The following is a 27,340-nucleotide window of genomic DNA, read 5'->3' as shown; positions in this document are numbered from 1 at the left end:
CATGTTGTCCGATTGTACCAAATCCAGCAGTGATTTTGTATCAAATCCCACATGATGCGGAATGGTATACAGTAATTGATCTGTGTAATGCGTTCTTTACTGTTCCATTGCACCCAGAAAGCCAGCCAATATTTGTGTTCTGGTTCGGAGCTCGTATTTTGGCATGGTGCCGAATTCCTCAGGGGTATACTGAGAGTCCATCTATCTTCAATCAGTTGCTGAAGAAATCATTAGAAAGTTTGAGCATGCCTGGAGAGTCTGTATTGGTTCAATACATGGACGATCTCCTAGTGGTATCGAAGACAAAAGATGCATGTATATCAGATACAGTTGCATTGTTGAATCATTTGGCAGAGGAGGGACGTAAAGTGTCTCCATCAAAATTACAATTTTGTCAGAAAGAAGTGCAATACTTGGGTCATAAGATTGCAAATGGAATCAGACAAGTCACTGCAGAAAGAATCAAAATGATACAGGGAATGCAGCCACCAAAAACCCAAAGACAAGTAAGAATGTTCCTCGGAATGGTAGGTTACTGTAGGCAGTGGTTCAGTGAATTTTCATTGATAGCCAAACCATTACAGAGACTGACACGAGCAGATATCAGAGACCCTATAGTACTGAGCAAAACTGAAATGGAGGCTTTCGAACAGCTGAAAACAAGCCAATGTGAAGCACCAGCTTTAGGTATGCCTGACTATGAAAAGGAGTTTGAGCTGTATTGCAGTGAACGAGAAGGATGTGCACTGTCAGTGCTAATCCAAAGACATGGAAAACTGAGAAAGCCAATTGGGTATTTCTCAGCTGTTTTGCACCCAGTTGCAAAGGCGTTGCCAGGTTGTCTAAAAGCAGTAGCAGCTACAAGCGTAAGCCTAGAGCAGAGTGAAGGAATAGTGATGGGATTTCCTGTGAGGGTGTATGTACCTCATTCTGTGGAGATTCTCCTCACTAGAACTAAAATACAGTACCTCACTAATAACAGAATGACCAAGTACGAAAAGGTAATTCTAGGACCAGATAATGTAACAATTTCCAGATGTGTGAAAGTTAACCCATCCACAATGTTACCTGATACCATGGAAACTGAAGTAAGAAATGAGGTTGACCATAGGTGCCTAGATGTTCTTGAATATTGTACCAAACCAAGACCAGACATCCACGATGAGCCATTGCCTGAGTCAGACTATGTGATGTTTGTTGATGGTTCATGTCTAAGAACAGATGAGGGCATTTTGAGTGCTGCATATGTGGTCTTCCCAGTGGCAGATGTCCTGGAAGTATCTTTTCTGAAAGGAAGTCGTTCTACTCAAATAGCGGAATTGATTGCTTTGATTCAAGCAAGTGAACTAGGAAAGGAAATCAAAGTTACCATAGTGACTGACAGTCAGTTTGGGTTTGGAGTTGTCCATGACTACGGACAACTGTGGTCCCAAAGAGGTTATTTAACTTCTGCGGGATCTCCAATAAGGAATGCAGAGTTTGTGAAAATGTTGATTGATGCTATTCAGTTGCCTGATAAGATTGCAGTGGTAAAGTGTGCAGCACATAAGAGAGAAGATGATTATATAACCCGAGGAAACAGGTACGTAGATTTCATCGTGAAATACTGTGCTAGAAATTTGGCATCTATCAATCGGGACAGAAAAGAAGAGCATGTTTCAAGTCCTTTAATGCTAACCACAATAGTTGAGACTTGGCAAGAAGTGAGACAAATGCAGGAGGAAGCTAGGAAGAGAAAAACATCTGGTTAAAAGCAGGATGTACTCAACGAGAGGAAGATGAAATTTGGGTTTACAAAGATAAAAAGACCAGTAATGCCTGATAGCATGATCTCAAATAGCGGAATTGATTGCTTTGATTCGAGCAAGTGAACTAGGAAAGGAAATCAAAGTTACCATAGTGACTGACAGTCAGTATGGGTTCGGAGTTGTCCATGACTACGGACAACTGTGGGTCCCAAAGAGGTTATTTAACTTCTGCGGGATCTCCAATAAGGAATGCGGAGTTTGTGAAAATGTTGATTGATGCTATTCAGTTGCCTGATAAAATTGCAGTGGTAAAGTGTGCAGCACATAAGAGAGGAGATGATTATATAACCCGAGGAAACAGGTACGTAGATTTCATTGTGAAATACTGTGCTAGAAATTTGGCATCTATCAAACTAGACAGAAAAGAAGAGCATGTTTCAAGTCCTTTAATGCTAACCACAATAGTTGAGACTTGGTAAGAAGTGAGACAAATGGAGGTGGAAGCTAGTGAGGAAGAGAAAAATATCTGGTTAAAAGCAGGATGTAATCAACAAGAGGAAGATGAAATTTGGGTTTACAAAGATGAAAGACCAGTAATGCCTGATAGCATGATCTCAAATATGGCCGAATGTACCATGGTCAAGCTCATGTTGGAAGGGACGCCATGTTATGTCTATTTAGACAGACATGGTACAATCCTAAATTCAGGATGATCGCTGAGAACTTGTGCCAGAGATGTCTTGTATGTCAACAGTTTAGTCCAAACAGAAGAACAATTGTGAGTCTGGGAACCATAGGACGGGAGGGAGGTCCATTTACACCAAGGCAGTTGGATTTCATAGAGCTTCCACCTTGTAATAGACTCAGATATGTGTTGGTAATCATTTGTTTGTTCTCTCGATGGGTTGAGGCCTTCCCTACCAGACAGAATGATGGACTAACTGTTGCAAAGTTGCTTTTTCGGGATGTACGTCAGTATAACGCGATAATTTTGATCGCGGTACTTTACGACGCAGCCATTACAACGCAAGTCGTTACAACGACTTGCGTTGAAGGGCGCTGGATTGTGGATTAGTTTAATTTTCTATTCCAACTCCAGCCCACGTAACAGTAGGGAAGGTGTTGCAATAGAAAATTAAACTATTCCTTTAACAAGAGCGCCCTCCAGCGCAAGTCGTTGCGACTTGCGTTGTAATGGCTGCGTAGTAAAGGACGTGCGGTGTAAACACCGCGTTGTAAAGGATGTTTACCTTTTTTGCGTGAGATCATTCCGAGGTACGGTTTTCCAGTGACGATTGAAACAGATCGTGGGACTCATTTCCAGAATGAGCTCATGCAAATGATCTGTGAGGCACTAGACATTCGTCAAAAACTACCTTGTGCCTACAGACCTGAGGCTTCAGGGGTAGTTGAACAAGTGAATGGAATCATTAAAAACAGAATTGCAAAAATGTGTTTGACAACAGGACTAAAATGGCCAGACACCTTACCACTTATTTTGATGACCTTAAGAAGTATACCTGATAGAAAGACTGGATTAACCCCACATGAGAATTTGATGGGCAGAGTGATGAGGCAAGCATTTGTGCCAGTTGATAAACTGTTAACTATTAATGATGACATCATACTGGATTACTGCAAAAACCTGTCTGATGTGGTAACTTCTGTGTTCCATCAGGAGGGAGCTGAGTCAAATACGAAAGAGAAACATCCAGCTAGTTCCTGGAGATTGGGTTCGGATAAAGGTACACCGAAGGAGAAATTGTTTAGTACCTCGTCGGCAGAGACCAAGATAGGTTATTTTGGTCAGCACAACTGCAGTCAAATGTGCTGCAATCAAGAGATGGGTGCATGCAAGTCACACCATTCGTGTACCAGATCCTGAAAATCCAAACGAAGAAGGTGAAAGCACAACTGATCCTGATTCTGAAGGTGAACCAGAGAGAAATCCAGATACTGAAGCTCGACAAGAACGCCGACATCTGGAGGTGTCAGATGCTAGCTTTGCATCTGAAGGAGAAGGGGAAACTGTGGAAGTTTAAGAAATAGAGTGAGGAGGGTCAAAAAGGGGGAGTTATTTAACGACCATAGCAACTCAAGCCCCTACAAATACTAGAAAAACAAGAGGAGATGCCTGGTCCACAGTATTGTTTGTGTGTCGTGTCAGAACTAAAACCGTGAGTCCATCAAAGCACAATTGAAATAACACTGGGCTGAAAAAATTCCCATCAGCCCACCCTTATGATGGAATATCGTCATGTGGGATACAAATCATAAATCCAGATCTCACCCAACGCACCTGGTGATGGATTTTGAAAGTATTCTTCTAAACCACAGTGTTTTTCAGGTAGTACTAATGGAGTGCAGTGCTAGTGAAAAGTAAAGTGAAGAAATAGTGAAAATAAAATTGCCTCCTGGGACAAAAATTAAGTTTAATAGGTATTGTCCTAGGGTCAAGAATTAAAACAACGCCTGATAGTTTAAAATAATAACTATCTGATGGCGCAGTGCAGTGGGGTCAACATGTTTCAGCTCAAATGGATATAGTGTCCAAGCTTTCTTCAGGACCGGTTGGTTATAGCGACTGCAAATGTGAAAAATATTAATGACGATAGTGCAACTAATCATGCACAAAAATAATGGATTACTCCTACCAGGAACTTGGAACCCAAATATTTTCTGGCGGATATCCAATCATTCATTCCTTCCTAGAGAGAAAAGAAAAGATAGTGCACAACAGCAAGCAGTGAAATAGTGCATGATTGTATCTCGGTAAAAAGAACACAACACAACAACACAAACAAGGCAAAAGAGAAAATCTCTATGCCACTCAGAAGACAAAAAGTTCTCCTGGTATTACCAATATAAAAATAGAAACATTAGTTTATGAAGTAATACTTACCCAGCGTTTTGTGGGAAGTTACCTCACCTCACCCGGCACCCGCTCGGGGAAAAGGAGGCCCCGCTCTGTTAGAGTGGAAATGAAAAAATAATGACGAAAGAGAAAGACAACCTCAGAGCCTGTTCAGAGGTATGTCGATGCATTGATCAGTCATTCCCAATGGTCTACTAACTAAAACCAGTTGTCCAAAAAGAGACATTATGCCCTAAACCTCAGAAGGCTGCCAAAAACCAGCGTTGACTGTACTGAGACCCGTGAGAACTGTCCCTCGAGTTTCAACTAAACCGGACACTCTGAACAATGGATTCTTTAATTTCTGCTGATGTTGTAAGGATGGAATATTAAAATGATGAGGTGATGCTCATCCACCCTCAAATTGGCAAATCAGGTTCTGAGTGTATGCTGACAGTTACTTTTGTAAATAGATAAAGTTAGTGAAATAGGGTATAAAAAGACATGACTTTAACTAAGAAAAAACTCTCTTTTCGATTTCCTCCTGAGATGCTGTCGGAATGCTGATTTTTCCTGAGACGTAGGGACTTTGAAAATGTTCTACTTTCTTTGAATGAGAACTGAGTCTTTATTCGAGGTTATTAGTTAGGGAAGCTAGGGAAATGAACTTTGGGAACTATCTGTCTTTTGCTAATACTTGTATCCTATATAATAATAATTCCTGACTTTTGAAATAAATGTTTGAGTTAAAACTTGTCTTCATTAAAGTTTGCTTTTGAATAAAATAAATAAATAAAGTGAATAAAACTGTTAGACATGCTAAACTCTGCCTTGAATAAAAATTAGATAAATGGAGAATTAAGCTGGTCTTGTATTTTCCTATTTTGCTAGCAGATTCATCGACCACAAAGGTGGTGTGTCTGAATAAAATTGTCTCGTTAATTGAAAAACCATGGTAAACTCATTTAAACTGCAGGTGTAAATAGTATAAATATTTAGTTTTAATTTAAACACTCCGCTATGATCCAGCAGCTCTCCTTTGAATCTCACCGATTCATGAAGTAGGATGAAAGTGTTTAGTAAGTAACTCACAGTGTTATGGGTCCCACTGATGAGTAAGGAGTAGTTTCTGTTCTGTAACTCCAGTTCTGTAGTAGGGGTATCTCTGTTATAGTCATAATCTAGTGAATAGTCCCGCCCATGTGCGTGGACCCCGGCAATCAAAAATAATCTCTTAAGTTGTCCAAATCATGCAGAAACTGCAAAGACACTTAAGAGAGAATTTAAAGACAATAATGCAGCCTATAAGACAGGCTACACTGTCCAGTACTTCAACTAGAAATTCCACCAATTAACACCACACATAAGAAATCCAGCTAAGTTTCTACAAGAGAAACTTGCCTCTACCCTTAAAAAGACTCTGGAATGATAGAGAGGAAGGCATGGACAGACAAGCCCCATAGGCTGCCATTATGTGGCTTAAACAGGATACTGTGCCTTTAAGGAAACCTTCTAGAACCTTCTCCTAGTATCCCATAATGCATAGCAGGTCCAACTGACTTCAGTTCTTTTTGAAGGCGTAAAAACGCCAGACCTGTAGCATTACTTACATGAACAATTCTCCACCGGGGAGGAGGGCGGGCGCTTATGACTATAACAGAGATACCCCTACTACAGAACTGGAGTTACAGAACAGAAACTACTCCTTCTGTAGTAGGGGATCTCTGTGTATAGTCATAATCTAGTGAATAGAATGGCAAGCCCATCCCCACACCAAAGCGGCGGTGGAGAAAGAACATAACGCCACTACTGTGCGAACAAATTCCGCAGCGAAGCCTGCCCAACCTGAGCGTCTGCCCTGGCATCAGAGTCCAGGCAGTAATGCTTAGCAAAGGTATGAACCGACTTCCAAGTGGCGGCCTTGCAGATTTCTGCAATCGGCACATTACGGAGCAAGGCTGTCGTGGCAGCTTTGCCCCTGGTGGAATGAGCCTTAGGCTTACCTCCTAAGGTCTTATTAGCTTTTTGGTAACACAATTGTATGCAGGACACAATCCACCTAGAAATGGACTGCTTAGAGGTAGCAAGACCCGTCCTGACTGATCCATAATTGATAAACAATTGGTCTGACCTACGAATATCTTTGGTCTTATCCAGATAAAATTTCAACACCCTCCTCACATCCAGGGAATGCAAAGATCGTTCCGCCAGAGAGGAAGGATTCTGAAAAAACGTAGGCAAAGTTATGGTCTGGTTGACATGAAAATCAGAAATAACCTTGGGAAGAAATTTAGGGTGAGTACGCATCACAACCTTAGCAGCATGAAACACAGTATAAGGTTCAGTACAACACAACGCCTGAATTTCACTCACCCTGCGGGCCGATGTAATGGCCACGAGGAACGCCGCCTTCCAGGACAGGTGCTGCAACGAAGCCTTGTGAATGGGTTCAAAAGGCTCCTTCATCAATCTGGACAGCACCACATTCAATTCCCATGAAGGCGAGGGAAGCCTGACAGGAGGGAACACCTTCTTCAACCCTTCCAGAAAGTCTTTGATCACAGGGATCTGGAAAAAAGAAGTCTGTAAAGGGCATTTCCTGTAGGCAGTCAATGCAGCAAGATGAACCCTAATGGAATGAACATTAAGGCCAGACTGCGCCAAATGTAAAAGGTAAGGAAGGATGACATCTTCCTTGCAGGTTGTAGGGTCATGGTTCCTAGACTGGCACCAGATACAAAACCTCTTCCACTTGTAAGCATATGAAGTCCTAGTGGAAGGTCTCTTAGACTCCTTCAGTATGTCCATGCAATCTTCGGGCAGATTCAGATGTCCATATTGCACTATTTCAGGAGCCATGCTGCCAAACTCAAAGACGAGAGGCTGGGGTGTAACATCCGCCCCCCGAACTTCGTGAGAAGGTCCGGCCTGCACGGCAACCGAATGTGAGGAAGGAGAGATCGGTGAAGCAGGTCCGTGAACCACCACTGCCTGGGCCACTCCGGGGCAATGAGTACCATCCGAGCCCTGGACCGGGCCAGCTTGATGAGTACCGCCGGAATCAGGGGAATGGGTGGAAAAGCGTACAGAAAGCTGTTCGACCAGCTGATCCATAGCGCATTCTCCAGCATCCCCGGCTGGTAGTACCTGGAGGCGAAGCCTCGGCATTTGCTGTTCTCGGCGGTGGCGAACAGATCTACGTCTGGAGTTCCCCACCTTGCGAAGACTTCTCCTAGCACTTCGTCGTTTATGACCCATTCGTGGTTTTCCTGAATGAGTCTGCTTAGTTCGTCTGCCTGAACATTCTGCACACCTGGCAGATGGGTAGCCGTTATCGTCAGTCCTCTGGCCAGGAGCCAGTGCCAGATCGCCTGCGCCTCCTGTGACAGAGTGCGAGATCTCGAGCCCCCCTGCTTGTTGAGGTAGTACATCGTGGTAGTGTTGTCCGTTTGCACAAGCAGGGAGCTGGTCTGAAAGGACGGAAGAAAGGCCTTCAGTGCCAAGTGAACAGCTCTGAGTTCCAGGAAGTTGATGTGATACGTGGCCTCCACTGGCGACCACGTTCCCTGAATCTGTAGAGTCCCGGAGTGCGCTCCCCATCCCAGGAGAGAAGCATCCATCACAACAGTCTGCATGGGAATGTCCTTGTGAAAAGGAACCCCTCTGAGGAGATTCCCCGCCGAACACCACCACTTCAGAGACTGAAGAGCATGCAGAGACAGTCGTATCCTGTCGTCCCAGGATCCGTTCCTCTGATCCCACTGGTCCTCCAAGCACTCCTGCAGCGGTCTCATGTGCAGTCGTGCGTGCGGCGTCAGGAAGATACAAGAGGCCATCGATCCCAGTAGAGAAGACACCGTCCTCACTGTTGTAGATGGAGTCGTCATGAGAGCCTGAGCCTTCCGAAGGAGAGATAATCGTCGCTCTTCCGAAGGAGACACGCTTGCTGACAGCGTATTGATGGAGGCTCCCAAGTATTGTATGCATTGGACCGGAGTCGGGACAGACTTGGCCATGTTGATGTGCAACCCCAGCTTGTTCAAGAGAACGCACGTCTTCTGGAAGTGTGCTCGCGCTTCCGAGAAGGAGGATGCCTTGATCAACCAATCGTCCAGGTACGGGTAGACAAACACCTTGTTCTTCCTCAGGTGCGCTGCTACCACCGCCATGCACTTCGAGAATGTTCTCGGCGCAGACTTCAGTCCGAATGGGAGTACTGTGTATTGATAATGATTGGTGCCGACTTGGAACCGCAGGAACTTCCTGTGCTTGTGCGCAATGGGCACATGGAAGTAAGCATCCTGTAGGTCTATAGCACAGAGCCAGTCTCCCTGCTGCAAATGAGGATAAATCTGATGCAACAACAGCATGCAAAACTTTTCCCTGCGAATCCATTTGTTTGCCTGTCGCAAGTCCAGAATGGGCCTGAACTCATTCTTGTCCTTCTTGCGAACCAGGAAGAACCGGGAGTACAGACCTCTTCCTCTCTGGGACAGAGGCACGTCTTCTATCGCCCTTTTCCTTAACAGGGTATCGGCCTCCGCCTGGAGCTCTAGCAGTTGAAACCGCGAGCTGACCGGAGGAATCGATGGAGGTGGGCTGGTGAACCGAAGACTGTATCCATTGCAAACAATATTCAGCACCCACTTGTCCTGAGTAATTTTTCTCCACTCTGCCAGAAAAGATTGAATGCTTCCCCCTACCGGAGTGGGTAACGGATCCGGGGGAAGTAAGTACCTAGGGTCTAGAGCCAGCCTGGCCCTTTGGGCGCCGGAGCCGACTGCTGGCCTCCCCTGCCCCTCTGGCGCTTCTGGAACGGCTTACGGAACTGTTGCTGTTGTTGCGATTGTCCCGAAGCCTGGCCACGTCCACGGCCTTGCCCACCGAACCGCCGTTGGAAAGGGCGGTACGTCTTCTTTGTCTCCTTAGGCTTCTCGAGGCCCACAGCCGTGAGCGTCTCGGCCTCCGCCTTCATGCGGGCCATCTCATCGTCCGCATGCTTTCCAAAGAGTGTCTTGCCGGAGAACGGCAGGTTGGCTACCCTCTGCTGTGCGTCCGGTTTCAGGGACGTAAGACGGAGCCAGGCGTGACGTCTTTGGTTGATTCCATGGCAAAACCCATGAGCAGCCAACAGGGAAGAGTCCGCTGCAGCGCTGATGATCTGGTTGGCCACCAGCATCCCTTCACTCAGCACTTCCTGAAAGTCCTCACGCTGCTCGCGAGGCAAATGCTCCGCAAAACGCTCGAGGGAGTCCCAGAGGGCGCGGTCGTATCGGCCCAACAGCACCGTGGCACTCGCAGCCTTCATGGAGGTAGCGGCTGTTCCACAGACTTTCCTCCCTGCCGAATCCATCCATCTGGACTCCTTATCCGGGGGAACCGTGGATGACGGTGCGGCGGCATGCTGTTTGCGCGCCGCCGTCACAATTACGGAGTCCGGGGGGGGGTTCCGCTCTCAGAAAGGCCGGATCCGAATCCGGGGCCCGGTACTTCCTCAGCAACCTCGAAGGCGCCGCCTTTGTCACCGCGGGGGTGAGGAAAAGGTCCATAGCTGGTTCCTCCAGGCCCGGAACCAGGGGCAGGAGAGGGCGAGACAGGTGTTTTTGGTGCAATGTCTCAAAGATCACTGACGTTTTAGGCGTGGGCACCGTCAGGGGTATGCCCAGCTTCGCAGCGCCTCTCAAAAGGACATCCTGGAACGCCACCAGGTCATCAATCGGGGACATCCTCGTGTCCGGTGATCCCGACAAGGTAGGAGAACGCTCCCTGGAACCAGAGGATCTTGTGCGGGATCGAGATTCGCACCTCCTATGGCGGCGTCTCGACCGCGTGGACGATCTGTGTCGCGATCTGTCCCGCCTTCCAGAGCGAGATCGAGAGCGAGACCTGCCAGTCCTTGGCCGCCCCACCGGTTTCCGCGGTGGGGTCTTCCTTGGAGCCTCCTTGGGTGCAGGTTTAGGGGTCCCCTTAGGAGGCACAGGCAAATATGGCAGCGAAGTGGACCTCGGCGGAGGAACTATCGGCTGCGGGGCAGGCCCATGCGGAGGGAGCGGTGGTGGCGGGTCGTCCGCTGGAAGTGGAGGCAGGGGCGGAGGATCCTCTTTTGGAAGAGGAGGAGGAGGAGGAGGAGGAGGGACCTCCTTAGGAACAGGCGGAGGTGTCGACCGAGGTCGAGATGGAGTGTACACCTCAGAGTACACCGAGCCCGGTGACTCCTTAGGCGAAGGGGGCTGAGATCCCGCCCCTTCAGCTGGTGACCGCTTCCTCTTGCGTCCCCCACTGGAAGCAACGTGACTTCTGGGACTAGAATCCCTCTTGCGCCGTTTTGGAGAGACTGAACGACTCCCAGACGCCGACCTCCGTCTTCTCGACGTCGAGCGTCGCTTTTCAGGCGTCGAAGGACGCTTCCGGGACTCCGGCGTCGAACACCGCCTCCGCGACGTCGACCTCTTCTTCCTCGGCGTCGAACGCCGATCCCTCGACGTCGACCTCTTCCTCCGCGACGTCGTACGGCGCCTCCGCGACGTCGAACGGTCTTTCCTCGACGACGAGCGTCGATGTCGCCGTCCAGAAGCTCTCGACGTCGAGGAGCCCCTCGACGTCGACCGGTGCTTTGCCGGCGACCGGCGGTGTCGCCTCGACGGCGAGCGCCGATGCCTGCTCCGTCCATGACGTCGGTATGAAGACCTTGACGTCGACGGTGATGACGACGTCGACGGCGGCTTCGTCAGCGGCGCCTTCGACGTCGAGTCGTCACGACGTCTCGACCCGGAGCCCCGTGGAGAAGGGGAGCACACCGCCGTCATCCCTCTCGACGTCGTCGTCGATGCCATCGACGTCGACGGAGACCGGGACCGCTTGCCGGACTTCCTGCCTCTGGGGAGCCCCCCAGAGGCCTCGGCAGAGGCAGAGGGAACCTTCCCGGACTGCCCAGACCCACCTGCAGCCTGCAGACGCCTCTCCTCAAGGCCAGACAGCCTGATCATCGCCCTTTCCTTCAGAGTACGTGTGGTAAACTGCTGGCAGAAGACACACTCCTTAGGGACATGATCTTCAGGGAGGCAGACGATGCAGACATCATGTGGATCACCCTTGGCCTTCTTCCTTCCACATGCTGGACACTTCACAAAGAGTCCAGGCATTTTAGAGCCCTAAAACACCTGAAGCAGCACACAGAAGAGAAAGAGAACACCAAGAGAGTAAACTTCAGCACTTTTAAAACACAAAAGTGCCAAAATATGCAATAAACCCTTGAAACAAGGGAGAGCTCAATGCCAGGGTCCTGTAAGCAGGGGCCGGAAAAAAGAACTGAAGTCAGTTGGACCTGCTATGCATTATGGGATACTAGGAGAAGGTTCTAGAAGGTTTCCTTAAAGGCACAGTATCCTGTTTAAGCCACATAATGGCAGCCTATGGGGCTTGTCTGTCCATTCCTTCCTCTCTATCATTCCAGAGTCTTTTTAAGGGTAGAGGCAAGTTTCTCTTGTAGAAACTGCGCTGGATTTCTTATGTGTGGTGTTAATTGGTGGAATTTCTAGTTGAAGTACTGGACAGTGTAGCCTGTCTTATAGGCTGCATTATTGTCTTTAAATTCTCTCTTAAGTGTCTTTGCAGTTTCTGCATGATTTGGAAAATTTAAGAGATTATTTTTGATTGCCGGGGTCCACGCACATGGGCGGGACTATTCACTAGATTATGACTATACACAGAGATCCCCTACTACAGAAATGTATGATTTGGTGCTTCACGGAAAAGGTGATGAAGTTTTTAGAAACATTTCCGGAGTAGCGCTGCATCACAAGCAACATATGAACTGCTGAAAAAGTGGAGGAGCTGATGATGGGATGTGTGTCGACTTGTTAAGGAGTTGTCACCAGTGAGGGGTTAATATACACAATAACTATGACAACCCACAACCAGCTCTGTAGAACGCTCCTGGACCGATTAGGCCTGAGAAGTAAGATATGCTGCCTGCCCTGTCTGCGAAGAAGGCTAAGGTGTACCCGGCTCTTTACTTAAACTCGGGGACTGTAAGTGGTCTGCAGTGGTCAGTTGGATGACTTCCTGCACTGCCTTAGGGAAGCAACGGGTGAAGAAGGGCACCATCTCCTATGGGAAACTGGCTAGAGATAGGCCAGTATCCTAGGAGCCTTCCATTGAATGCTGAGGGCTGTGGGAGAGGCCAGGAGTATAAAGCAGGCTTTGGAACAGATCTATACAAAACAAGATAAGGAAGAGCAGAGCTGCACACTGTTAAAGTCTCTCTCAAGAGTCATCATAATACATTTTCTATCATTTAAACATGCAAAGTGGGGAGTGCATTGTCTCTTTTTCAATTCCCGCATATAAATGAGTGAATATCCTTTAGGTCAAGCCTGAGTCAGAGCGCATGCCCTGCGTAGCGAAACTGCTGTAGCGGAGTATGAAAGAGAAGCTTCGCCTACTCTCCGCCCATGTTTGTTATTGGCTTGTGTCAGTGTCCTTTCCAACTGCTGGCGTCTGATTACAACTTTTTATTCCCTCCTTACTATCGCCTTGTCTTCATCTGTACCCTCCCATGGCGACTGGCCCCTTTACTTCAGTTGTTACACGGTACTTGTTCGTAAGTGTGTATGCACTATTTTCTTCATTGAGTTTCTCCTGCTTCAGACAATGTGCTTTACTTACCTTCAGCGCACCATGCCCGCTTTCTCTTTCAATTATTTCTAAAGACAGTGGTCCCTAGACAAGAGTTAATGTGAGTAAACAATAAATACAGACCCAATTATTACTATATTTTACAGCTGTTCAGCCGGACAGGGTTTTTTAGTATTCAGTTGCTTAAATATATACAAAATAAAGCATTAAACAATTAAAGTGGGACACAAGCCATTATCCAACTTAGTGGGAAGAACGTACAACATGAACACAGAAAGGCTTGGGCAGAGTAAATCATTTGTATGGGGAACATTTTGATATGACAAACAAATTATAGTGGAGACACCATTACTAAGTATGGGCGAATTGTGCGGATTTGCGGTCCGCAAAATCTCACGAAATGGCAAAAATATACGCGAGTTCGCAAAAAAATTTGCGAACTCGCGTATTTGCCCAAATATACTAGAGTACTGTTTCTACTGGCTAATCAGTAAGTGCTAGCTCATTGGGTAAATGTATAGTGCTTTCACTTACTGATTAGTCAGTAGAAAGTACTCTAGTTGAGTAGAGGCATTGCAGAAAAAGATGGCATCTTCGTGGATAAATATATGCAGGGCAGGATTCATTCTGGCACGAGGCTCCTGTCACAAAAATTAAACCTCAACAGGAAGTACTTACAGATATAAATAAAGCATGTGCCCGAGTTGAAGCTCAAATTCAGTTTCGTTTTAATCAGCCCAAAAAATTAGTGAGCACGGTCGAGGCTGGGCCAGTGTGCGTTATCCTCATCTCTGCCGTCGAAAATTAGCTGTAATCCTTGAGGGAGGTCTTTGCGTCCATGAGTTTCTCGAGCGTGATCCCCGTGTAGTTCCTGTGACCAGGAGGCTGCTTTCTCCTCATATGATGCCCTTCTCGCTCTCCGACCCTTATACACAAGAGGCATGTGAATACGCATAGAAGCCCCGCCCGTTTGGCCCCACACACCACACACTAGCTGTATGAAGCGTCTTCCTGGCCTTTCCCCACTATGATGGACTGCTCACTCAAGGGACCTCGGCGCCTTTTGGCGCGGGGGCAAAGTTACAGGCACACATGGTCACTGGAGACAAATCTTCTGGCCCTTTACGCAGCTGCAGTGTAGTAAAGACTGGGAACAGCTCCATACGCTAGAGAGTACAGGACAGAGAGTAAAGACTGGGAACAGCTCCACATGCTAGAGAGTACAGGACAAATAGTAAAGACCGGGAACAGCTCCACACGCTAGAGTACAGGACAAAGAGTAAAGACCGGGAGCAGCTGCACATACTAGAGAGTACAGGTCAAAGAGTAAAGACTGGTAACAGCTCCACACGCTAGAGAGTACAGGACAAAGGGTAAAGATTGGGAACAGCTCCACACGCTAGAGAGTACAGGACAAAGAGTAAAGACTGGGAACAGCTCCACACGTTAAAGAGTACAGGACAAAGAGTAAAGACTTGGAACAGCTCCACACTCTAGAGAGTACAGGACAAAGAGTAGAGACCAGGAACAGCTCCACATGCTAGAGAGAACAGGACAAAGAGTAAAGACTGGGAACAGATTCACACGCTTGAGAGTACAGGACAAAGAGTAAAGACTGGGAACAGCTCCACACGCTAGCGAGTACAGGATAAAGAGTAAAGACCGGGAACAGCTCCACATGCTAGAGAGTACAGGACCAAGAGTAAAGACCGGGAACAACTCCACACACCAGAGAGTACAGGACAAAGAGTAAAGACCAGGAACAGCTCCACACGCTAGAGAGTACAGGACAAAGAGTAAAGACTGGGAACAGCTCCACACGCTAGAGAGTACAGGACAAAGAGTAAAGACTGGGAACAGCTCCACATGCTAGAGAGTACAGGACAAAGAGTAAAGACCGGGAACAACTCCACACCAGAGAGTACAGGACAAAGAGTAAAGACCGGGAACAGCTCCACATGCTAGAGAGTAGAGGACAGAGAGTAAAGACCGAGAACAGCTCCACACGCTAGAGAGTACAGAACAAAGAGTAAAGACCGGGAACAACTCCACACACCAGAGATTACAGGACAAAGAGTAAAGACCTGGAACAGCTCCACAAGTAGGAGAGTACAGGACAGAAAGTAAAGACCGGGAACAGCTCCACACGCTAGAGAGTACAGAACAAAGAGTAAAGACAGGGAACAACTCTACATGCCAGAGAGTACAGGACAAAGAGTAAAGACCGGGAACAGCTCCACATGCTAGAGAGTACAGGACAAAGAGTAAAGACAGGGAACAGCTCTACATGCCAGAGAGTACAGGACAGAGAGTTAAGAGCGGGAACACCTCCACACGCAAGTGAGTGCAGAACAAAGAGTGAAGACCAGGAACAGCTCCACACTCTAGAGAGTACAGGAAAGAAAGTAAACACCGTCAACAGCTCCACACGCTAGAGAGTAGAGGACAGAGAGTAAAGACCCCGAACAGCTCCACACAAGAGAGTACAGGACAGGGAGGCCTAGCAACAGTTTAGCAGGCCTTGACGGTGCGCATAGAGGACATCAAGCACATAGAACCATGCAACCAACTGTGCCCACACACAGAGGTGTGGAGCCTGAGCACAACCCTAGAGCTTGCTGTAGACAGATAGTGGGCTATGCTGCGGTCCCCCAGAGGTGCAGGCCCTCTGAGACACTTAGGTGGTGCACCTGGATGGCAATAGTGATGGATAATATTGGTATTGTGGCATAGCTGCCCCAACCTGTGCCCTTGTCAGCCATGCGGCTCAGTGAGCCCGGAGGCCGGATTGGGCCCAGGTCACAGTGGCAGGGTGCGCGCAAGACATTCTAAGGCTTTTTCAGCACATACTGGAAGCGCACCATATCCTCAGGGGAGATCTTAGCTTTACAGGTGGACTTCCCCGACAGTGTAGGGGGCACTGAGGGAACACCCCCTGAAGAGGTGACATTGTATGGGGTCTGGCGAGAACCCACTGGAGCTAAGCCACCCTGGGGAGGCTCAGACTACGCTGTGCCTAGTCAAGATGCGCAGACAAGCAACTGGTCGCAGGAGGCTCGACAACAAACAAGCATCTAGTCCTTAGCGGCGCTTCCGCCATTCCCCTGTGGACTTCCATATCACCCAGGTGCCCACGACATAGTGTGCCCTACGTTTGGCCACATTGGGAAGGACCTCTGCCTGGCACACGTTTCATTGCAACTGGACCGTGCAGTCCAAACTGACAAGCAATACACTGCTGATGCGGTTGTTGAAAGCCATCACTATCTACGGAGAGATGGATCAGTGAGGCTCCACCTAGCTGCGAGCCGCCCACTGAATCTTCAAGCCTGCGTGCAAGGGACTGCTCAAGTGGACAGATTGGTGGGCAAATGCATCCTTGGAAAAAGGGACCGCATTGTTGGGAGTGAGCCTTGTGGGGGTCTGCACCGGTGACGGGGCCCTGACCGAGATGAACATTGCAAGAGACGCAGTAGGTGACGTATCACGGTGGGGCATTGGGAAACCACCCCGCTGAAGCATGCATGGGCAGCGGGGACAGCTGCACACCCTCGACTCGACTTGGCACATATCATCCCACAGTAGCTTTATACCAGGGGTAAATGCTCTCTGCGCAAAAGCTGGCAATGGGCCGCCCCGCATGACCGTGCAGCAGAATGCAGCGTGCACTGGCACTCTGGAGTCAGCAGACACAGACATTGGCACAGCTGGCGACGCTCCAAGTGCGCCGCTCGCTGCAAAACTGGACTCGGTGCTGGCAGTGGTTGAGAAAATTGGGGCTGTGTAGGACCAGACGTGGTCGTCTCTTGAACCCTAGATCGATAAGGTAGCATCTGACATAACTCTTTTGCATGCTGACCACCATAATCGGACGGAGAAGGTTTAGTTGCACGCCCAAACATTATCGGAACTGAGGCCCATCACCCAAAGTCACGCAGCAGCCTTACAGGACGCCCTAGATCGTGTACACACATTGGAAGACAGAGTTGAGGATGCAGAGGGATGCTCTCGCCGCAATAATGTTTGTGTGTTGGGTCTGCCAGAGGGAGAAGAAGGCCAGACCCCGGAACTTTATGTGGAACAATGGCTTCAAGATATCCTGCCGATTTTGGGTTGCTGTTTGCGTTTTTTTGGGACACTTTGGTGAACTGTGGTGCACGTGAAAAAACGGGACAGGGATGAACGCTTCCTATTACTGACTGATGGGTTACTCGTTGCTGACCGAGCCAGATCTGTGATGTGCTGATTTCTTTTACTGTGCACTGTGCCGGCTTCGTGCCTTGTGAATTGCTCTGCTGGTGATGTTTTTGGCGCCGGACTCTACATCCCTATTGATTTTTGGGAGGGTGATACTGAGGGCAGACATGTGGGATGTGGAACGCTATCCTTGCTTATGATGTGGGTTGCCTTTGTGTTTCCGACTTCTCTTGCTTGTAATGCTTGCCGCCGCCGGTCGTCATGTTTTGCGCTGTTGGCCTTGCGGGTGGGTGGAGCTGGGGGACGGGTGGTGGACTCCTCCCCGCTTTCCCTTTCATGGGAGATTATTAGGGCTGTTCTTTTCTTTTCCTTTCCTTTTTTCTCTTTTCCTTCTTTCTTTTCTTGTCTATATTTCGGGTTCTTTAATGGGCGACAGACACTCTGCCGGGGGGGGGTAGGCCGTAGCCTCCGCGTTGCTGTAGGGTGGGGGGGGGGGGGGTTTAGTTTTCTCCATTTAGTTTCTATGGGCCTTATTTTTCTCTTTTTGCGCTTTCTTCACCTGTTTCTGTTCTGGGTCCGTGCTGGGGGTTAGTGGGGAGGGGGTGGCGCTGTCTGTGGTGCGTAAATGCTGGCTGCTGATCTTGTTGTTTTCTTAGTACCGCCATATTGTCCGATGTATTAATTTCCATTGTTGTTTTTAGTGATGATGCCTCCCGCTCCTGTAGTGATGCTATTGTATGGACTCAGTATTCTTTTGTTCTTATTCTTCATTGATTTATGTTTCGAACAGAAAATTTAAAAATTAACCTTCAATGCTCCTTCTCCCCGGCGCCATGTTTCTATCCAGTGTAACGTTCGTTGATTATTGCTAAACCACCTATTGCCGCGGGGGAACTGTTTTATTTGCATTTGTGCTTCAATGTATCGTGTCCGGCCTGACGGTTGTGGGCCCGTATTTGTTCTTTTCATGCACAATAAAGGTTTAAAAAAAAAAAAAAAGAAAGGGCACACTGTGTGCCGACCCACAAGCCCCCTCCAGGAGCTCGACCGAGGCCCATCCTCTTTAAACTCTTAAACTATAGAGATAGAGAAGCAATCTTGCTTGAAACTCATAAATTCTCCGATCTCAATGTCAGTGGAAGCTCGATCAAGGTGTTCCCTGAAAATACATCGCAGGCACAGAGGCGAAGAAGCACTTTCACTGCTGTGAAGCATCAACCACGAGAGCTGGAACTTCCCTACTGACTACTGTTCCCTGCCCGGTAGCTAAGGGTACTACCCATTTCTTTGACTCACCCGATCAGACATGGGATTGGTTGGAGTAGTCAGGCCAATGGACGGGGCCTCGCCCCTCGAGTGAAAAATCCACGAGGCCAGCCAACAAGAGGACCCGCCGTCAAGGGAGGGGTGGAAGCATGGGAAACACATCCACTCGGACGTCGGCACCACGGCGGAGCAAAGCACGATAGAGCGTTGGGACGTCCTGGCAGTGGGTGCGATGCTGGGGACTCCGGAGGCCCGAGAAATAAGCTCTCTGGAATGGAAACTGCCAGCGGTTCGTCCACCCCTCGACCTGAGGACTTCGACGGTGTGCAGCTGCCTGATGTCATCCCGCAGACTGCTGATGACATTATGTGACAGACTTCCATGGACTAGAGCAATATGGGTGACTGTACACTCAAGTAGAGACTGCCTTGCATTGTTTGATTGTAATGCTGATTATTCACTGATGTGTGACCTGGCACTGGTGCTTTAGCAGGGCATGCACACATGCTCTACGTGCAAAACGCAAACATTGTAGTGCACGTTTTATACACCATGCCTGCTAGCACACAGGATGGGGACACGGGTGACTACACCCTGAAACAGAGGGACAGGAGCTATACATAATTAGACGTATACTGTCTGCACCGCCATTAGTTGCACTGCTACCCATAGCCCCAACCCCTTCGGCGTACATTGCTGTTGGTTGCCACATGGCATGGCTCTTAGTTTGGGAAGACACCCGTTGTCCCTCTGCTTGATCCCAGTTTGACCCCACCTGGCTCACCGTTCTCACAGCTCCTCGACACAAAATATGCACAAATACCAAAGCACTGTCGGAACAACATGGTCAAGCACACCACAGTATGCTCACGCAGCAACACTTTGTTTCTACTATGTATGGCACACACTAATATAATCACTTGGAACGTCAGGAGGCTGCACTCACCGTCCTGCAGGGACGAAGTCTACGCTTATCTCAAGCGACATAAAGCTCATGTGGAATTCCTGCAGGAGACCCACATCGCCAAGCCAGATATAGGGAGACTACAGCAGTGCTGGAGGGGGCAGATATTAGTGACGGGCTACTCCTCTTTCGCTAGGGGGGCTCTGATCTGGGTCAGACAAAATACGCAATTTACATCTGAGACGAGTGTAATTGACCCACATGGTAGATATGTGCTCTCCAAAGGGCGCCTACATGGGATGCTGGTGGTGCTTGGTTCCATCTATGCCCCAAACACTAATCAAAAAGAGTTTTGGCAGGACACTGACAGGTCAGCTCTCGTGATGGTGTTATGTCCCCTGGTTGTTGGGTGGGTACTTTAATGCAGTACTGGACACCACGCTAGATAGATCATTCCCACCACTTGTGAAAACGACAGCGACATCTAACGCACGGGGGCTGGGGGAATGGATGCAGCGTTGGGGATTACTGGATATCTGGAGGTCACTGCACCCGCTGGCACACTCCCACCCACATGACCTGCATGTTCGTATTGACGGGTTCATTGCAGATCGACTGATGTTCACCAAATGCATAGATGCGAAGTATCTGAGCACAACTCATTCAGACCATAGCCCTCACATACTTCGCCTGCGGGGGAAGAAGTGGGGCTCACTACCTGAATGTGGAGGCTACAGCCTCTAGCACTGGAGGACCCCACCATTCAGAGAAGCAGTTGGCCCAGCGATCTGCACATATTTTGCAGAGAATACAGGCACGGTGGCTGACTCAGGACTGCTGTGGGATGTGTGCAAAGCCACAATCCGAGGTCAATGTCTGGGTCTAAGTTAGTGCGCCCGGCAGGGAAATAACACGCATAGAAAGCAACTTATCGAGGTTGGAAACTGAGTTAGGGCAAGGCGTAGACACTCAGCATGAAATAGAAGCGCAGAAGCAAAAGCATGCAGAGGTGTTAGAAAGACTGCGTTGTTTAAACTATGCTTCACGTACAGCGCGTACGCACGCAGCGGCAGATAGAGCGGGCAGGCTGCTCGCGCTCATGCTCAGGCAGAAACATGCACAAGCATCCATATTGCGTTTACAATCGGCAAATGGGCGCATCCTCACTAAACAATATGATATACATATGGAACGTGTGACGCATTACACCACAGTGTACTGATCGACACACTGTGCGGGGCCCTCGGACATGGACACCTTTCTTGCTCCATTGACCTTGCCACAAATGACTGATGAACAGCGTGATGAACTGAATGAAACGTTAACTATGCTAGAAGTCCAAGCAGTGATAAGCTCTCTGGCCACAGGAAAAGCACCGGGACCTGACGGTATCCCGACCAAATATTACAAAGCTTACCACCAAGAGTTAGCGCAGCAACTCCTCAGGGTTTTTCATGAGGCACGGGAGGTGGGCGCCCTGCCTGACACCCTGCGAGAATCTCTCCTGATATCGTTGCCAAAGCCAAATTGAAATTCAGAGCTAATCGGCTCCTACCAGACGCTGGCGCTTCTAAAAACCGATTACAAAGTGTTGGCGAACATTTTAGCTTGCAGGCTGTCACCGCTGATACCATTACTGGTCCACCCTGACCAAAATGGCTTTGTACCCGCACGCAGCACGTCATTAAGTCTGCACCGCTTCTTTCGGGTGGCACACTATGCCAGAGCAGCTTGGGAGTCCTCAGGATGCCTAGTGCTAGATCTGGAGAAGGCGTTTGACACCTTGGAGTGGGGATTTTTTGTTTGCAGCACTGTGCAAATATGAGTTGGCTGACAAATTGATGAGCCTGGTCCATTTGCTTTATAACCAACCAGTGGCCAGAGTTAAGCTGGGACCATATAGGTCCGACCGGATTCCTATCGAGCGTGGCACCAGGCAGAATTGGCCCCTGTCACCGGTTCTATTTGCACTGGCCATTGAGCCCCTTGCTGCTTCGCTGCGCAGGACACAAGAGGACTGGCGAATCTCATTGGGCGATGGCCTACATGGAATGGCGCTATATGCAGACAACCTACTAATACATCTCAAGGACGTAAAACTGCCGTGCGTGGTTGTGGATTGAACACTGCTGGAGTTTGTGGCCGTCTCGGGTCTTTGGGTGAAGTGGAATAAGTCATGCCTGTACCTCGTTGTGGCAGACATCCCGAACCCAGGCCTGACCATTGATGGCAGACTGGTACATTGGCAACTGTCGGCATTTCGGTGTCTGGGTGTGCCTGTCTACGGAGATCAGTCATACCTCCTTGATGGCAATCTTTTGCGCGCTGTCGCTGCAGTGCATGGCCAGAGGGCTTTTTGGAGCACATTGCTGTTAACGGTTATGGGCTGAATCTCGCTGATAAACATGGTGGTGCTTCCATGCCTCTTGTATTACTTTGTGAACTTGCTGACCTGTCTTAAACCGGCCCTGTTCAAAGCCCTAGAGGCGGACCTGCGGAAGTTTATCTGGGGCGACTCACGCAGTAGAATGGCCATGACTAAAATGTATCACTCAACAACCTGCGGGGGTCTTTCCTTGCCACATATGGAGCAATGCTATCTTGCTGCACAACTCCAATGGGTGGCACGATGGTTGGGTGCACGTCAACTAGAGGACCTGGAGACTCAGGCACAAGCTCTCACTCACTCGCAGGTGGTTGAGCTATTCCATCCCAGTAGGAGGAGTAGACCGCCGGCACAGCTGATGCTTGATGTGACCCATTATTGCTATCGCCGTAGCCTGCAACTTGCGGGCGACGTGATCACATATGCGCCGTCCCTTCCGATAGCGGGCACACCCAGGAGGCAGCGTGCTGTTATGAGAATAGAGCTGGCGCAGTGGGTGGAGGCTGAAGTTCTGACAATTGGGGATTTATTCAGCGAGGGTCAACTATTACCTTTCGAGTCACTAGCAGAGAACTCGGGTTTGCCACAGGGCCAGTTTTTACTGCATGCAGCAGTGGTACGCATGCTGCAGCACACATGGGGCAACATAACGCAGGAGCCACCTGCACACCCAGTTATACAATACTTGCACAAGCTTGGCGCTGGCTGGCATCTTGTCAGGTGGTTCGCGGGGGCACTGAGAACGCATACAGTGCCACAACTGAACTCATTACACCCTCACTGGGAGGAAGACATGCGACGTCCTTGCACTGAGTGGGAGTGGGTTGCCATCCTTGAGGGTCCCACCCGAATCCCCCGAAACGCAATATTTCGGCTCATCCAGTACTACATAGTACACAGAGCTTACCTCACACGGATGTATGACGATACGACGCGGGCTATTACCACGCATACCGTAACAACGCGTGTCTTACAACGCAAGTCGTTACCACGACTTGCGCTGTAGGGTGCGGACTTAGGAATAGTTTCATTTACTATTCCAACACCAGTCCCCGTGGATAGTAGGGAAGGTGTTGGAATAGTAAATTAACTATTCCTTGTCCTTGAGCGCCCTCCAGCGCAAGTCGTGGTAACGACTTGCGTTGTAAGAGACGCGTCGCAATGGTAGTGCGGTGTAACATCCGCGTCGTAAAGGATGTTCCCCACCTCACACCAGCCAAAATTAATAAATACTTTAATCGTACTGATGCCAGGTGTCCGAGGTGTGGCAAAGTGGGTGTTGATTTACTCCATATGGGCTGGTCCTGCCTGGTACTGCAGCAATACTGGGGTGCGGTCACTGTGACCCTGACACAATGCATGGACTGTGAACTGAATTGGAACTGGGAGGTATGTGTATTAGGACTTTTTCACAGGTCTAAGAAACATAAAATATCGTCCCGGTATATAGATCTGAGTCTCATAGTGGCCAAGAGGCTGATCACGAAGCAATGGAAGTCACCTGAGCCCCCCGCAGACAGGGCCTGGCTTAAGTCACTGCTCTCTTGGGCACAGGTCGAGAGTATAGTGAGTCTGGCGGCGGGGCAGAAAGCCCACTACACACCAGGGATTTTTATGTGTGAAAACGTAGGGATGGGAGCAGCCCTAATGGGCATTATAATGCACTCTCCCCTCCCAAAAATTGGCACAGTCTTTCTTACCCTTCTGAGACAATAGCCCGGAGGGGGGTGGGGGGGGCAGAAAGCCCACTAGGCACCTGAGATATGTTTATGGGCATGTCAGGGAGTGGCCCCTCAGGCAAGGGTTGCTCCCCTTTTTTTGTGAACACCTTGGGGCAGGTCAGCGATATTTTTAGGTACACCTGTTCCCGAGGGGGGACAGAAAACCACTACACACTGGCAAAAGATTCCTTGTGTGTGAGTGAACTGGAGTTTGGCTGACAGTCTGTGTTTACTGCCGTTTGGCTGGAAATGTGTGTGAACCTGCATTTTGCCGGCAGTGTGTGTGGACTAGCGCTTGGTTGGCAGTGTGCGTGAAGTGAACTGTTGCTTGGCTAGCTGTCTGCGTGGATGGCACATGTCTGGCGGTGTGCATGGACGTGGCTAGGGGGCCATCTAGAGAAACCTACCAAACCCAGACATTTCTGAAAAGAAGACACCCGGGGGAGTTCAGGGAGGTGTGGCTTGCGTGGATCACCCATCGTTTTCTTACCCAGAATCCCCTGCAAACCTCAAATATAGCTAAAGAAAACACATTTTCCTCACATTTCTATACGGGATCACTGCACCTGCACACAGTTCCTACCGCCCAGCGTTCCCCTCTGTCTCCCAAGTAAACCGACACCTCACTTGTGTGGGTGGGTCAAGGGCCTGCGACTGGGAAAGGCCAAAAACTTAGATATTGAGGGGATAGCACAGTGAGCTCTATGCGCCATATTTTTTTTTATATATGTTTTTAGGTGATTCTGCATTGGACGCCCAAACAAGTGAGGTATCATTTTTATCGGGAGACGAAGGGGAACACTGGATGGTAGGAAATTTATGCTGGTGCAGTGATCCCAGACAGAATTCTGAATTTTGTCTACTTTTAAGAAATGTATAGTTCTCCGCGATACATTATTGCTTTCACACCCATTTCTACCACAAACTGGCAGGAGGCTGAAAGCACAAAAAATAGGAAAAATAGGCAATGTCCCAGTAAAATGCCAAAACTGTGTCTGTTCCTGAAAGCTAGGAAGATGGGGATTTTAGCACCGCAAACACTTTGTTGATAACGTTTGAAAAGAAAAGACCAGACGCTTTCTTCTGCAGCGCTTTTTTCAAATTCTGGCCAATATCTTGGTCCCCCAATGGGGGAATCTACAAACCCTGGGTACATTTAGAATGCTCAAAATGTTGGAAGAAAAGGAGGCAAATTTGGCGTGGATGCCTTATGTGGACAAAAAGCTGAGGTGGTGTAAGCGCAAACTACGCCAAATAGTCAAAATAGGGCGTGGCACTGGAAAGGCCTGGCAGCAAAGGGGTTAAAATTGTACAAGGAAAAGAGATACATAGTTTCAGGTGAAGCTTCTGGTTGTCATGGTAACATGCTTGAGGGTCCCTGTGAAGAAGGTTCTATGGAATGTTGGGGTTTGAACCGTGGATGACAGTTGACGGGTGGAGGGGGGGCTCACACCAGCCTCAGCTCCGCTCTGTTCCAGAGACAAAAGTACGGGAAGAGCCTCTGTGTGAAGGGGGCCTGCGGGAAGGAGTAGAGAAGCTCCATGGAGTCCGCATTGTACAGGGACAGCCGCCCCCCCTCGTAGTCCAGATACACCGCCAGCTTCAGGGGCTTCTCACGAGGGGTCAGAGGGGTCCGAGGGGAGGTGAGAGCCTTGTACTGACCCTTGAACCCCAGCACAGCCCAGACTCCCCCCTCAGGTGACCATGTGAAGTCTTCCTTCCTGTCCAGAGACTCTGCTGCGACACCCACATGCCACGCTACCCCCTCCTGCAGCAGCTGCACCTCCCAGTAATGTCTGCCGGAGGTGAACCCCTCGCTCCCCAGCACGCAGGGCCAGAGGGTGAATCTCTTGGGGGTGTCCGGCGGGGTCTCTGCTGTGTCCGTCCATCTCACTCGTCTCCCCCCCTCAGACAGGAGGAGCTCAGGATGAGCCGTGTCAGGATCCAGAGTCACCATCACTGCAGAGAAGAGATTCACAATTAGAGGTTTAAAGACACAAAGAAGAAAGGCTGTAATTACTGCTTCTGTTTTACATAAGATTAATTTACACCACATACGGAAGGAGCACGCAGCGCTAGAGAGCACAGCACTAGACTGATCACTACACTAAAGCACGCAGCACTAGACTGCTCACTACACTAAAGCACGCAGCACTAGACTGCTCACTACACTAAAGCGCGCAGCACCACACTGCTCACTACACTAAAGCTCACAGCAGTAGACTGCTCACTACACTAAAGCGTGCAGCACTAGTCCGCTCACTATACTAAAGCGAGCGGCCCTAAACTGCTCACTACACTAAAGCACGTGGCACTAGACTGCTCACTACACTAAATCACGGGGCACTAGACTACTCACTACACTAAAGCACACAGCACTACACTAAAGCGAGCAGCACTAGACTGCTCACTACACTAAAGCGCGCAGCACTAGACCGGTCACTTCACTAAAGCACGAGGCACTAGACTGCTCACTACACTAAAGCGCGCAGCACTAGACTGCTCACTACACTAAAGCGCGCAGCACTAGACTGCTCACTACCCTAAAGCGCGCAGCACTAGACTGATCACTACACTAAAGCACGGAGCACTAGACTGCTCACTACACTAAAGCACGCAGCACTAACCACTCAATACACTAAAGCACGCGGCACTAGAATGCTCATTACACTAAAGCGCGCAGCACTAGACTGCTCACTACACTAAAGCGCGCAGCACTAGACTGCTCACTACACTAAAGCGCGCAGCACTAGACTGATCACTACACTAAAGCGCGGAGCACTAGACTGCTCACTACACTAAAGCACGCAGCACTAACCACTCAATACACTAAAGCACGCGGCACTAGACTGCTCATTACACTAAAGCGCGCAGCACTAGACTGCTCACTACACTAAAGGGCGCAGCACTAGACTGCTCACTACACTAAAGCACGCAGCCTAGACCTATCACTACACTAAAGCACGCAGCACTAGACTGCTCACTACACTAAAGCGCGCAGAATTAGACCGCTCAATACACTAAAGCGCGCGGCACTAGACTGCTCACTACACTAAAGCATGTAGCACTAGACTGCTCACTACACTAAAGCGCGCAGCACTAGACCGCTCAATACACTAAAGCATGCAGCACTAGACTGCTCACTACACTAAAGCATGTAGCACTAGACTGCTCACTACACTAAAGCGCGCAGCACTAGACCGCTCAATACACTAAAGCGCGCAGAACTAGACTGCTCACTATACTAAAGCGCACAGCACTAGACCGCTCAATACGCTAAAGCGCGCAGCACTAGACTGCTCACTATACTAAAGCGCACAGCACTAGACCGCTCAATACACTAAAGCGCGCAGCACTAGACCGCTCAATACACTAAAGCGCGCAGCACTAGACTGCTCACTATACTAAAGCGCACAGCACTAGACCGCTCACTACACAAACACACGCATTCAACTACAGCACACTCTACACCAAACAGCACACTGCGCTACATAGGACACTACTACACTGAACTATGCAGCATATTACACACACACACTGTGTGCACTGCACTGAACACTGCAGCAGATAGAGCACTGTACTAGTGAGTACACTGCATTAAATAGTACAGAGTGAGAGAGCCACTCC

The 27,340-nt window shown here is 49.1% G+C and overlaps 1 protein-coding gene across 1 annotated transcript in view; it reads right to left on the bottom strand.

Moving 5' to 3' along the window:
* Window positions 1-24,790: 24,790 nt before the first annotated feature.
* Window positions 24,791-27,340, bottom strand: part of LOC144754146 (E3 ubiquitin-protein ligase TRIM39-like) — a 116,833-nt gene continuing 114,283 nt past the window's right edge. Inside the window, exon 6 of the mRNA XM_078641726.1 lies at window positions 24,791-25,672. Within this exon, the coding sequence (XP_078497852.1) occupies window positions 25,161-25,672 (512 nt within the window). The 3' untranslated portion in view covers window positions 24,791-25,160. The remainder of the gene's footprint in view (window positions 25,673-27,340) is intronic.

The sequence above is a fragment of the Lissotriton helveticus genome, chromosome 5_1 (assembly GCF_964261635.1).
Source record: "Lissotriton helveticus chromosome 5_1, aLisHel1.1, whole genome shotgun sequence".
Taxonomy (NCBI): domain Eukaryota; kingdom Metazoa; phylum Chordata; class Amphibia; order Caudata; family Salamandridae; genus Lissotriton; species Lissotriton helveticus.
This window is presented reverse-complemented; position numbering and strand designations above follow the sequence as displayed.